General features: G+C 53.6%; 1 protein-coding gene across 1 annotated transcript in view; it reads left to right on the forward strand.

Moving 5' to 3' along the window:
* The first annotated feature begins 9,200 nt into the window (after window positions 1–9,200).
* LOC142298741 (somatomedin-B and thrombospondin type-1 domain-containing protein-like) overlaps window positions 9,201–13,801 on the forward strand; it is a 114,480-nt gene continuing 109,879 nt past the window's right edge. Inside the window, exon 1 of the mRNA XM_075341787.1 lies at window positions 9,201–9,469. Coding sequence (XP_075197902.1) covers window positions 9,241–9,469 — 229 coding nt within the window. The 5' untranslated portion in view covers window positions 9,201–9,240. The remainder of the gene's footprint in view (window positions 9,470–13,801) is intronic.

Below are 13,801 nucleotides of genomic sequence, written 5' to 3' on the forward strand. Positions count from 1 at the left end.
ATGTGTCTTATAATAAAAAAAAATACGGAAAATCTGGTATTGTTGTAATCCTACTGTCCCGAGCAATAAAGCTGTCTTATTACTTTGACGACACAATGAATGGCGTAAAAAAAAAAAATATAAAAAGTCCGGAATTGCTGTTTTTATTGATTCTGCCTCAGAATAGAAAGTGATAAAAAATTGTTGTCCAAAAAGAAAAAAAACATATATAGCCTTCAAAATTAAATGATGCAAAAAAACCTTTATTTTGTAATAATAAAAAGAAGCATTTTTTGTGTTATAGTAGCCAAATCTAAAAAAACTATATAAATCTGGTATTGCTGTAATAGTACTGACCTGAGGAATAAAGCCACTATATCACTTATACTGCAAGGTGAATGGCATAAAAATAGTAATAAAGCCAATTCTTCAACTTCTGTATTATTACTGCTTTATTCTTCCTCCCAAAGATCACAGTAAGGTTCGGCTCACATTTATCCTGCGGTCTATGCTGAGGGCTTACATAAGAGATTACGTGTAAATCTCTGAAAAACAGGATTCAGACAAAATTCCCAATGAAAAATTCACTGTAATGAGGCAGATGGAGTCACTTTGAACTCCCGTCTGGCCTGTGGTCCAGCAGTGTCCATCTTTTTGCACGTCGTTTTAGTCATGCACAAAAGTGCGGTCAATAACAGTTTTGTGCACCTTTGAAAAGACTATGCTCCCCCATAATTGTGAATGGATTCATTGGGGGTTTCATTTGAATGATGTATTTTGGAGATATAGATATAAAGGTCCCCACTTAGTCGGTCATCTGTTAACAGAAATATTGGGGCTTCTACAGTATGTTACTGGTAGCACAAAGGCTATGTAAAAGCGCTATGGCTACCCCAAAAAAGACAAATAAGGAATTTAGATCAGCTCACCACTCCAAAGCAGGTATTTCCAACTTCTGGTCCGGTGCACGGAACAAGTGGTTTGGCTTCCACAGCTGAATAATCAGTCACATCAAGAGGAGGAGGGGAGGAGAGAAGATCCAGCACCGACGTAATAAAAAAAAGAGAATTTTGTTTACTTACCGTAAATTCTTTTTCTTATAGTTCCGTATTGGGAGACCCAGACCATGGGTGTTTAGCTTCTGCCTCCGGAGGACACACAAAGTACTACACTTAAAAGTGTAGCTCCTCCCTCTGAGCTTAAACACCCCCTGGTGAGCAGACCCAGCCAGTTTAGTGCAAAAGCTGAAGGAGAATAGCCACCCACAAGTAGAACAGAGCAAGAGCCGGAACAACCGGAGACTCTGTCCACGACAACAGCCGGTGATAACACGCGGAACAAGAAATTGCCAACAGGCAACAGGGAGGGTGCTGGGTCTCCCAATACGGAACTATAAGAAAAAGAATTTACGGTAAGTAAACAAAATTCTCTTTTTCTTTATCGTTCCTTTGGGAGACCCAGACCATGGGACATTCCAAAGCAGTCCCTGGGTGGGAATAAACAGAAAAACTAAGAAGTAGGCAGAACCTAACTTCACAAATGGGCGACAGCCGCCTGAAGGATGCGTCTGCCCAAGCTCGCATCTGCCGAAGCATGAGCATGCACTTGGTAGTGCTTCGAGAAGGTATGCAGGCTAGTCCAAGTGGCAGCCTGACAGACTTGTTGAGCCGTAGCCTGGTGCCTGAAAGCCCAAGAGGCACCGACAGCTCTGGTCGAATGTGCCTTAATCCCCGGCGGGGGAGGCACCTGAGTACTCTGGTAGGCGTCCGAAATGGTCGATCTAATCCAACGGGCTAAGGTCGGCTTAGAAGCAGGGAGGCCCTTGCGCCGACCTGTGGTTAGCACAAAAATAGAGGTGCACCGCCTAAGCGCAGCGGTGCGAGACACATAGATCCGGAGAGCACGCACCAGATCCAGAGTATGCAGCGCTTTTTCAAAGCGATGAACAGGAGCCGGACAGAAGGAAGGTAGGGTAATGTCCTGGTTAAGGTGAAAAGGAGAGACCACCTTAGGAAGAAAGTCCGGAGTCGGACGGAGAACCACCTTGTCTTGATGAAAAACTAAAAAAGGTGACTCCGAAGAGAGCGCAGCCAAATCAGAGACTCTCCTGAGGGAAGTTATGGCCACCAGAAAGGCCACCTTCTGAGAAAGACGAAACAAAGAAACCTCCCTAAGAGGCTCAAAAGGGGGCTTCTGCAAAACCGTGAGAACCAAGTTAAGGTCCCAGGGATCCAAGGGCCGCCAGTAAGGCGGAATGATGTGAGATGCGCCTTGCATGAAGGTGCAGACCTGAGCCAGCCGAGCGAGACGCCGCTGGAACAGAACTGACAGAGCTGAGACTTGTCCCTTGAGAGAGTTGAGGGACAGTCCTAGCTGCAGACCGGACTGTAGAAAAGACAGAAGGGTCGGCAAGGAGAATGGCCAAGGAGGATGGTCGGTAGAGCGACACCAGGACAGGAAAATTTTCCAAGTCCTGTGATAGATCTTAGCGGAGGAAGACTTACGGGCCCGAGTCATAGTGGAGATGACTTCAGGAGGGATACCAGAAGCCGTCAAAATCCAGGACTCAAGAGCCACGCCGTCAATTTGAGAGCCGCAGAATTCGGGCGGAAAAACGGACCTTGCGAGAGTAGGTCTGGACGGTCCAGGAGATGCCACGGCATCTCTACGGACAGATGGAGCAGGTCTGGATACCAAGCTCGCCTGAGCCAGTGCAATGAGGATGACTCGACGGCCCTCCATTCTGATCTTGCGCAGGACTCTGGGCAAGAGAGCTAGAGGGGGAAACACGTAGGACAGACGAAACTGGGACCAGTCTTGAACCAGAGCGTCCGCGGCGAAGGCCTGAGGATCGTGGGAGCGAGCCACGTAAACAGGAACTTTGTTGTTGTGATGGGATGCCATTAGGTCCACGTCCGGAGTGCCCCATTTGCGGCAGATTGACTGAAACACTGCCGGGTGCAGGGACCACTCGCCACCGTCCACGGTTTGACGGCTGAGATAATCTGCCTCCCAGTTTTCCATGCCTGGGATGTGGACTGCGGATATAGTGGACTTGGAGCCCTCCGCCCACTGAAGGATGCGTTGTAACTCCATCATTGCCAGACGGCTGCGTGTCCCGCCTTGGTGATTGATGTAGGCAACCGCTGTCGCGTTGTCTGACTGTACTCGAATGTGCCTGCCCGCCAACTGGTGGTGAAAAGCTAGGAGAGCTAGAAGCACGGCTCTGGTTTCCAGCACATTGATTGAAAGGGCTGACTCGGACGGAGTCCAAGTGCCCTGCGCTCTGTGGTGGAGACATACCGCTCCCCAGCCGGATAGACTGGCATCAGTGGTGAGAATCACCCAGGACGGGGCCAGGAAGGAGCGCCCTTGGGACAGAGAGTGGGGCCGAAGCCACCACTGAAGAGAGCTCCTGGTCCGTGGCGACAGAGCCACTAACCTGTGTAAGGAGGAAGGCCGCTTGTCCCAACAGCGGAGAATGTCCAGCTGCAGGGGGCGCAGATGGAACTGGGCAAAGGGAACAGCCTCCATGGACGCCACCATTTGACCCAGCACCTGCATCAGACGCCTGAGGGTATAACGGCGGGGCCTCAGCAGAGAGCGCACCGCTAGCTGGAGTGACTGCTGTTTGACTAAGCGCAACTTCACAAGTGCCGGCAAAGTCTCGAACTGCATCCCTAGGTACGTGAGACTCTGGGTCGGAGTCAGAGTGGATTTGGGAAGATTGACAAGCCACCCGAATTGGGCTAGAGTGGCGAGAGTGAGCGAGACACTCTGCTGACAGTCTGCGCTGGATGAAGCCCTGACTAGAAGGTTGTCCAGGTAAGGAATCACTGCCAACCCCTGGAGGTGCAGAACCGCAATCACTGCTGCCATGACCTTGGTGAATACCCGAGGGGCCGTGGCTAACCCGAAGGGGAGAGCCACGAATTGGAAATGATCTTCTCCTATTGCAAAACGTAGCCAACGCTGGTATGAAACTGCAATTGGCACATGTAGATAGGCATCTCTGATGTCGATGGACGCCAGGAAATCCCTTTGGGTCATTGAGGCAATGACTGATCGCAGAGACTCCATGCGAAAATGCCGCACCTGAACATGCTTGTTGAGAAGCTTGAGATCCAGGATGGGCCGGAAGGTACCGTCCTTTTTGGGAACTAGGAAGAGATTTGAGTAGAAACCTCTGAACCGTTCCCGGGCGGGAACTGGTACAATTACTCCGTTGGCCTGCAAGGCTGCCACGGCCTGTGAGAAGGTGGCGGCCTTGGAGCAAGGGGGAGTTGAGAGAAAAAATCTGTTTGGCGGGCTGGAAGAGAATTCTATCCTGTAGCCGTGGGAGATGACATCTCTCACCCACTGATCGGAGACGTGTTGAAACCAAGCGTCGCCAAAGTGGGAGAGCCTGCCACCGACTAAGGACGTCGCCGGAGCGGGCAGAGAGTCACGAGGAGGCTGCCTTAGTGGCAGCACCTCCTGCGGTCTTCTGTGGACGCGCTTTTGGGCGCCAGTTGGATTTCTGGTCCTTGGCTGAGTTAGCGGACGAGGCCGAGGGCTTAGAGGATGACCAGTTGGAGGAACGAAAGGAGCGAAACCTCGACTGATTCCTACCCTGGGCAGGTTTCCTGGTTTTGGTTTGTGGCATGGAAGTACTCTTCCCACCAGTAACTTCCTTAATAATTTCATCCAGCTGTTCTCCGAACAGCCGGGACCCAGCAAAAGGGAGCCCAGCAAGGTACTTCTTAGAAGAAGCATCTGCCTTCCACTCTCGAAGCCACAAGATCCTGCGGATAACGAGGGAATTAGCCGAAGCCACCGGTGCGGTGAGAAGCCTCCAGCATGGCAGACATGGCATAAGATGAAAAAGCTGAAGCTTGAGAAGTTAAGGCAACCATTTCGGGCATAGATTCCCTGGTGAGGGAATGCATCTCCTCTAGAGAAGCAGAGATGGCTTTGAGAGCCCACACTGCTGCAAAAGTCGGGGAAAACGCGGCCCCCGCCGCTTCATACACAGATTTGGCCAGAAGGTCAATCTGACGGTCAGTGGAATCCTTAAGGGAGGTGCCATCAGCCACCGACACAACGGTCCGGGCTGAGAGCCTAGACACCGGGGGGTCTACCTTTGGGGAGTGAGCCCACTCCTTGACCACCTCAGGTGGAAAGGGAAAACGGTCATCAGAACCACGCTTTGGGAAGCGTTTGTCAGGACAGGCCCTGGGCTTGGTCACAGCGGCCTGAAAACTGGAGTGGTTAAAGAACACACTCTTTGCTCTCTTAGGCGAGGTACACTGGTGCTTTTCTGCCAGAGAGGGTTGCTCCTCTGATACTGGCGGATTGAGATCCAGTACAGAATTAATGGAAGCAATCAAGTCACTAAGATCTGAGTCACCCTCGGACAGATCAATGGAGTACATGGAGTTAGCCTCCGAGAACCCTGTAAAGGCATCCTCCTCATCCTGCGAGTCAGCTCTTGAATCAGAGCCGCGGGAGGAGGAGGGAGAGGAAACCCTGCGTCTCCTCTTAGGAGGACGGGGTCTGGGCCCTGATGATGAATCCTCTGTGAGCTCCGGTCTTAAGGGACCCTTAGCAGTAGAGGCACCCTGTGAAGGGGGCTGATGCATATTCATCAAAGTCCTGGACAGAAGTCCCATGGACTCAGTAAAAGACTGGGAGATAGACCTAGAAAAGGATTCTACCCAAGCCGGGGGTTCAGCCACAGGTGCAGGAGCAGCCTGAGAGACCACTGGGGGTGAGACTCCAGGCTGTGGCACCGCCAAGTTAGAGCAGACATCACAATGTGGATAGGTGCTCGGTTCAGGCAGCAGGAGCTTACATGCAGCACATATAGTATAGAGCTTTGGAGCCTTGCTCCTCGTGTGAGACATGCTGCTGGAGTGGGGGCTCTGCAAGAGAATGAACCCCAGAGAGTATATACAGAGGTCCACAACCAGAGACTGGTTGTGGCTTACCAGACCGCTGGAGCGGTGTTGTGTGCCCTCCAGATCCCGAAGCCCGGACCCCCAAGCACAGCACCTCAGCAGGGATGCAGAGAGCAGACCAGCGCCGAGTGAACTCTGTCTGAGAAAATGGCCGCCGGAGTGAAGAGAGGGGGCGGGACTTGGCTTGGAGAGCGGGATCTGGAGGGCCATAGAGACCTACAGGGGAGGAGACACGCACAGCAGTGGGGAGTGTCCCTCTGCTGTGCAGAACGGCCGCCGGAAGGAGCCGAGCCTGTCCCTTTGCATGAGTGACATGCGAGGGCAGTGAACAGAAACTAGGCCTCCGGCAAAGCCAGGGCCTAAATTTGAGCGGCGAGGCCGACGCAAAGGCACCATCGGCGCGGTTCTCGGCCGACAGCTAGAGAACCCGCTGGAAATGCCAATAAATACAGTAAGCACACTCTCCCCAAACAATAAAGCACAGAGACCCCCAATATATAAACGTCTCAGGTACTTAGCTGCTGAGACGCAGGGCCAGGTCCCTGGGGATGAGTGCTCCGGTCCAGCAGGGTCCTGAAGGGCTGCGGATGGAGACCGGTCTCCTGCCAGGCATGGAGACCGTGCTGGCTCCCACTTCAAGCCAGAGCCCAGGAGGGATGGTGAAGGAGCACGGCATGTAAGGCTCCAGCCTCGGAAATCAACCTTACAACACCGCCGACACAGTAGGGTGAGAAGGGACATGCCGGGGGTCCAGACGTGGACCCGCACTTCTTCAATCTCATTCCAAAAAGGAAAAAATCAGATGAGAATGCATGTGTGGATGTATGCCTCCTGAACACAAAGTGATAAACTGGCTGGGTCTGCTCACCAGGGGGTGTATAAGCTCAGAGGGAGGAGCTATACTTTTAGGTGTAGTACTTTGTGTGTCCTCCAGAGGCAGAAGCTAAACACCCATGGTCTGGGTCTCCCAAAGGAACGATAAAGAATATTCTTTATTCAAAATTCATAAAAAAAGGTAATTACAACCAAGTGCAGAATATATTTACGCTTGATGCGTTTCGGAGAAAGTAGACTCCTTATTCATATTCATGTTGCTTATGAATAAGGAGTTTACTTTCTCCCAAACACGTCAAGCGTAAATATATTCTGCACTTGGTTGGAATTACCTTTTTTATGAATTTTGAATAAAGAATTTTTTTATTACGTCGGTGCTGGATCTTCTCTCCTAACCTACTCCTCTTGATGTACCCCAAAAAGAAATCCAGCAAAATCTGTGCTCTCAAATTCAAATTCCACCCTCCCTTCTGAGCTTTACAGTGTGCCTAAAGTACAGGAAACATCCACATGTTTGGCATTATTGTAGTGAGGAGAGCCCACTTAATTTATGGGGTGTGTGTCACCAGAAGCATGAGCTGGGCACAATGTAGGGCACTACATATTGAGCACTACAGGGGCTTAGCTGCAATTTTTAAATCTGCAACATTCGCTGCATCTAACGTCATAGGTGTTTTTCAGAGATAAAATTGTCACTAGACCCATAAATGAATTCCCACAGGGGTATAATTTAAAAAATGTGGTTACCTGAGGGGGTTTCTATTGATCTTGTACTTAGGGGCTCTGCAAATTGAGCCCGCTAACTGTTCTAGCAAAATCTGTGCTCCAAAAATCAAATGGCGCTCCTTCCCTCCCGAACCCTGTGGTGCCGCCAAACAGTACTGTACAGTCACATGTGGGGTATTGGCATGTTCAGGAGAAATTGTGTAAGGCCCCTTTCACACATCAGTTTTTTGCCATCAGTCACAATCTGTCAAATTTAAAAAAAAAAAACAGATCCAGCGTCTGATGCCACTGGATCCCTTTTTTTCCTCATTGACTTCTATTAGCGACAGATTGCGACGGATGGCTTCCGTGGAAAAGTGTTTGTCCGTTGGACGGAGACGACGTCCACAGTAACGTTTTTTGTGTATGGCGAAAAAACAGACAGCGACGGATATGTTGCCAGTTGTTGTTTGGTAGAATGGAAGTCTATGGGTGCAAAATCCGTCAAATGACAGAATCCGGCGATGGATCCGTTGTTTGTATCTCTCTCTCTCTCTCATCCAAGATGGGGTGATGTAGGTTTTCAATAGCAAATAACCTTTGGCCTGAAAAAACAGGTACAACGGATCCGGTTTTTTTACCGGGATTCATTGCATCACTTTTTACACAATCTGCGACGGATCCGTCGAGAAAATGGATTGTGACTGATGTAAAAAAACAGATGTGTGAAAAGGGCCTAACATGCTATGAGTACTCTTTTACCTATTGCCCTTGTGAAAATTGGAAATCTGGTAAAAATGTAATTATTTTTTCTTCACTGCCCAATAGTATAGCATTTTGTGACACACCTGTGGTGTCAATATACTCACTGCACTGAATGTGGCTCCCGACCCTCTTTCACATCTTAATGTGACTACAAGGTCAGAAAGGAGAAAGGTTGGGGACTTCTGATCTAGATAAATTCCTTAAGGGGTCTCAAAATGGGGTCACTTGTGGGGGAGCTCCACTGTCTAGGCACATCAAGGGCTCTCCATAGACGACAAGGCATCCGCTATTGATTCCAGGCGATCTTGCATTCCAAAAGACAAATGGCGCTCCTCCCGTTCCGAGCCCTGCCGTGCGCCCAAACAGTAGATTTCCACTACATATGGGGTATCAACGTACTCCGGATTTAGGGCATAAAAATTCAAAGTTTTAAAAATGTGAAATTTTGTTGCGTCACTCGTCACTAAGGGGTTAAGCAAACAAAATAGTAAAAAAACAAACAGTGTTTTGGTGTCACAGTAACTGTGCTGTCCTAGGGAATCCTGTGTCTAATATTTTTTTTTCCTGCATAATTAATCCAAACTCTCAAAAACGTTTTTGCCCATTTTTCCATACACTAAATCCTTAAATGAATGGTATCATTAAAAAGTACAACTAAACGTGGGGGAAAAGTGAGAATTTCCCCTGCGCGACATTTTCCTCACACTCCGTCTGCACCTGCCAGAGGATCTCAGTGCGCTCCCCTCAGTGCGCTCCCCTCAGTGCGCTCCCCTCAGTGCGCTCCCCTCAGTGCGCGGATGCGCTTCCCGGCCGGCGCGTCTGTGCGGACCAATGGGAGGGGAGCGGGGCCCCGAGCCTCCCCCGCCTGTGTCAGCCCCGAGCAGGGGCGGCTGTCCACCACCTGAGCACAGCTGGAGCACGGTGCCCGGCAGGCGGCTCTGACCTCACATGACCCGCTGGGCACAGAGACTGCACCAAACGCCCCCTCCAGCCTGAGCCACCTTAGCCACCTCCCGGGATGCAGCTCCGGAGCTCCGGGCTGTGGTTTATCCTCTGCTCGGTGTGGGTCATCCAGCTCCCGGGAGGTCGGAGTGTCTGTGCCCGACGCGGACATCCCAGGTGTTGCCCGGGGAGGAATAATGCCTGCAGCGGGGTCACTGCCACCGGGAGCACGTGTTACTGCGACACCTACTGCCACCGGAGCGCCGACTGCTGCGAGGACTACGCGGGGCAGTGCGGGGACAGCGGTGAGTGCTCTACAGGGGGCAGAGGGAGTGTGCTACAGAGGGCAGAGGGAGTGTGCTACAGGGGGCAGAGTGAGTGTGCTACAGAGGGCAGAGAGAGAGAGTGCGCTACAGAGGGCAGAGAGTGAGAGTGCGCTACAGAGGGCAGAGAGAGTGTGCTACAGAGGGCAGAGAGATTCCCCTTATGGTTCACTATACACAAGAGGGCGCTATCACACCAGGCGCACATACAGAACAGCAACCCCAGCTCCTACCATCATAAAGCCCTGCTGAGCCGGAGCCCAGAGCAAGCCAAGAACTGCGGCAACCAAAGTCAGCAACACACCCTGACAAAAGCCCAAATAAAAGAGATCTCAGAGAGCCGCAAGATGCAATACATAGAGGACTGGAAGAGTGAATTAGAGAACTCCCAGAAACTCACCATCTACCGGTCACTGCGGAGGGACTACACTCTGGCCCCATATCTGGAAAGGCTACGCCACCCCAAAGACAGGCAGACCCTGAGTCTGTACAGACTGAGTGCCCACAGCCTAGAGGTGGAAACAGGGCGGCACCGACAGACATACAAGCCGCGGGAGAACAGACTGTGCCACCACTGCCAGCAGGGGGCTCTGGAGGACGAGACGCATTTCCTACTGCACTGTGACAAATACTCAGCAGTGAGGGCCTCCCACTTCCAGAAATTTACCACCCATAGCCCGGGCTTTCCATCCATGGATGAGGACATGAAACTCCGCAACCTACTGGGGGAAGAGGAATCAATGGTGGAGATCGCCGCCCAATATGTCACCACATGTCATAAGCTGAGGGGAACCTAAGACCCCTAAATGGACTGTCAGAGTCCAAATTGTGCCTCCCAACTCCCCATAACCCTGATCCCCTCCCACCTTACTTACTGTATTACTCTTGCTTTGGCAACACTAACTGCATTTTGGTCCTGCCAATAAAGCATATTTGAATTTGAATTTGAATTTGAATTTGTGTGCTACAGAGGGCAGAGTGAGTGTGCTACAGAGGGCAGAGTGAGTGTGCTACAGAGGGCAGAGAGAGTGTGCTACAGAGGGGCAGAGAGAGTGTGCTACAGAGGGGCAGAGAGAGTGTGCTACAGAGGGCAGAGAGAGTGCGCTACAGAGGGGCAGAGAGAGTGTGCTACAGAGGGGCAGAGAGAGTGTGCTACAGAGGGGCAGAGAGAGTGTGCTACAGAGGGCAGAGAGAGTGTGCTACAGAGGGGCAGAGAGAGTGTGCTACAGAGGGGCAGAGAGAGTGCGCTACAGAGGGCAGAGAGAGTGCGCTACAGAGGGCAGAGAGAGTGCGCTACAGAGGGGCAGAGAGAGTGCGCTACAGAGGGGCAGAGAGAGTGTGCTACAGGGGGCAGAGAGAGTGTGTTACAGAGGGCAGAGAGAGTGCGCTACAGAGGGGCAGAGAGAGTGTGCTACAGAGGGGCAGAGAGAGTGCGCTACAGAGGGAAGAGAGAGTGCGCCACAGGGGGCAGAGAGAGAGAGAGTGTGCCACAGAGGGGCAGAGAGAGTGCGCTACAGGGGGCAGAGAGAGTGCGCTACAGGGGGCAGAGAGAGAGAGTGTGCCACAGGGGGCAGAGAGAGAGAGAGTGTGCCACAGGGGGCAGAGAGAGAGAGTGTGCCACAGAGGGGCAGAGAGAGTGCGCTACAGGGGGCAGAGAGAGTGCGCTACAGGGGACAGAGAGAGTGCGCTACAGGGGGCAGAGAGAGAGAGAGTGCCACAGGGGGCAGAGAGAGAGAGTGTGCTACAGGGGGCAGAGAGAGAGAGTGTGCCACAGAGGGGCAGAGAGAGTGCGCTACAGGGGGCAGAGAGAGTGCGCTACAGGGGGCAGAGAGAGTGCGCTACAGGGGGCAGAGAGAGTGCGCTACAGGGGGCAGAGAGAGTGCGCTACAGGGGGCAGAGAGAGTGCGCTACAGGGGGCAGAGAGAGTGCGCTACAGGGGGCAGAGAGAGAGAGAGTGCGCTACAGAGGGGCAGAGAGAGTGCGCTACAGAGGGCAGAGAGAGTGTGCTACAGGGGGCAGAGAGAGTGCGCTACAGAGGGGCAGAGAGAGTGCGCTACAGAGGGAAGAGAGAGTGCGCCACAGGGGGCAGAGAGAGAGAGAGTGTGCCACAGGGGGCAGAGAGAGAGAGTGTGCCACAGAGGGGCAGAGAGAGTGCGCTACAGGGGGCAGAGAGAGAGAGTGTGCCACAGGGGGCAGAGAGAGAGAGTGTGCCACAGAGGGGCAGAGAGAGTGCGCTACAGGGGGCAGAGAGAGTGCGCTACAGGGGACAGAGAGAGTGCGCTACAGGGGGCAGAGAGAGAGAGAGTGCGCCACAGGGGGCAGAGAGAGAGAGTGTGCCACAGGGGGCAGAGAGAGAGAGTGTGCCACAGAGGGGCAGAGAGAGTGCGCTACAGGGGGCAGAGAGAGAGAGTGTGCCACAGAGGGGCAGAGAGAGTGCGCTACAGGGGGCAGAGAGAGAGCGCTACAGGGGGCAGAGAGAGTGCGCTACAGGGGGCAGAGAGAGTGCGCTACAGGGGGCAGAGAGAGTGCGCTACAGGGGGCAGAGAGAGTGCGCTACAGGGGGCAGAGAGAGTGCGCTACAGGGGGCAGAGAGAGAGAGAGTGCGCTACAGAGGGGCAGAGAGAGTGCGCTACAGAGGGCAGAGAGAGTGTGCTACAGAGGGGCAGAGAGAGTGTGCTACAGAGGGGCAGAGAGAGTGTGCTACAGAGGGGCAGAGAGAGTGTGCTACAGAGGGCAGAGAGAGTGTGCTACAGAGGGGCAGAGAGAGTGTGCTACAGAGGGGCAGAGAGAGTGCGCTACAGAGGGCAGAGAGAGTGCGCTACAGAGGGCAGAGAGAGTGCGCTACAGAGGGGCAGAGAGAGTGCGCTACAGAGGGGCAGAGAGAGTGTGCTACAGGGGGCAGAGAGAGTGTGTTACAGAGGGCAGAGAGAGTGCGCTACAGAGGGGCAGAGAGAGTGTGCTACAGAGGGGCAGAGAGAGTGCGCTACAGAGGGAAGAGAGAGTGCGCCACAGGGGGCAGAGAGAGAGAGAGTGTGCCACAGGGGGCAGAGAGAGAGAGTGTGCCACAGAGGGGCAGAGAGAGTGCGCTACAGGGGGCAGAGAGAGTGCGCTACAGGGGGCAGAGAGAGAGAGTGTGCCACAGGGGGCAGAGAGAGAGAGAGTGTGCCACAGGGGGCAGAGAGAGAGAGAGTGTGCCACAGGGGGCAGAGAGAGAGAGTGTGCCACAGAGGGGCAGAGAGAGTGCGCTACAGGGGGCAGAGAGAGTGCGCTACAGGGGACAGAGAGAGTGCGCTACAGGGGGCAGAGAGAGAGAGAGTGCCACAGGGGGCAGAGAGAGAGAGTGTGCTACAGGGGGCAGAGAGAGAGAGTGTGCCACAGAGGGGCAGAGAGAGTGCGCTACAGGGGGCAGAGAGAGTGCGCTACAGGGGGCAGAGAGAGTGCGCTACAGGGGGCAGAGAGAGTGCGCTACAGGGGGCAGAGAGAGTGCGCTACAGGGGGCAGAGAGAGTGCGCTACAGGGGGCAGAGAGAGTGCGCTACAGGGGGCAGAGAGAGAGAGAGTGCGCTACAGAGGGGCAGAGAGAGTGCGCTACAGAGGGCAGAGAGAGTGTGCTACAGGGGGCAGAGAGAGTGCGCTACAGAGGGGCAGAGAGAGTGCGCTACAGAGGGAAGAGAGAGTGCGCCACAGGGGGCAGAGAGAGAGAGAGTGTGCCACAGGGGGCAGAGAGAGAGAGTGTGCCACAGAGGGGCAGAGAGAGTGCGCTACAGGGGGCAGAGAGAGAGAGTGTGCCACAGGGGGCAGAGAGAGAGAGTGTGCCACAGAGGGGCAGAGAGAGTGCGCTACAGGGGGCAGAGAGAGTGCGCTACAGGGGACAGAGAGAGTGCGCTACAGGGGGCAGAGAGAGAGAGAGTGCGCCACAGGGGGCAGAGAGAGAGAGTGTGCCACAGGGGGCAGAGAGAGAGAGTGTGCCACAGAGGGGCAGAGAGAGTGCGCTACAGGGGGCAGAGAGAGAGAGTGTGCCACAGAGGGGCAGAGAGAGTGCGCTACAGGGGGCAGAGAGAGAGCGCTACAGGGGGCAGAGAGAGTGCGCTACAGGGGGCAGAGAGAGTGCGCTACAGGGGGCAGAGAGAGTGCGCTACAGGGGGCAGAGAGAGTGCGCTACAGGGGGCAGAGAGAGTGCGCTACAGGGGGCAGAGAGAGAGAGAGTGCGCTACAGAGGGGCAGAGAGAGTGCGCTACAGAGGGCAGAGAGAGTGTGCTACAGGGGGCAGAGAGAGTGCGCTACAGAAGGCAGAGAGAGAGTGCGCTACAGAGGG

Source organism: Anomaloglossus baeobatrachus, chromosome 1 (assembly GCF_048569485.1).
Source record: "Anomaloglossus baeobatrachus isolate aAnoBae1 chromosome 1, aAnoBae1.hap1, whole genome shotgun sequence".
Classification (NCBI taxonomy): domain Eukaryota; kingdom Metazoa; phylum Chordata; class Amphibia; order Anura; family Aromobatidae; genus Anomaloglossus; species Anomaloglossus baeobatrachus.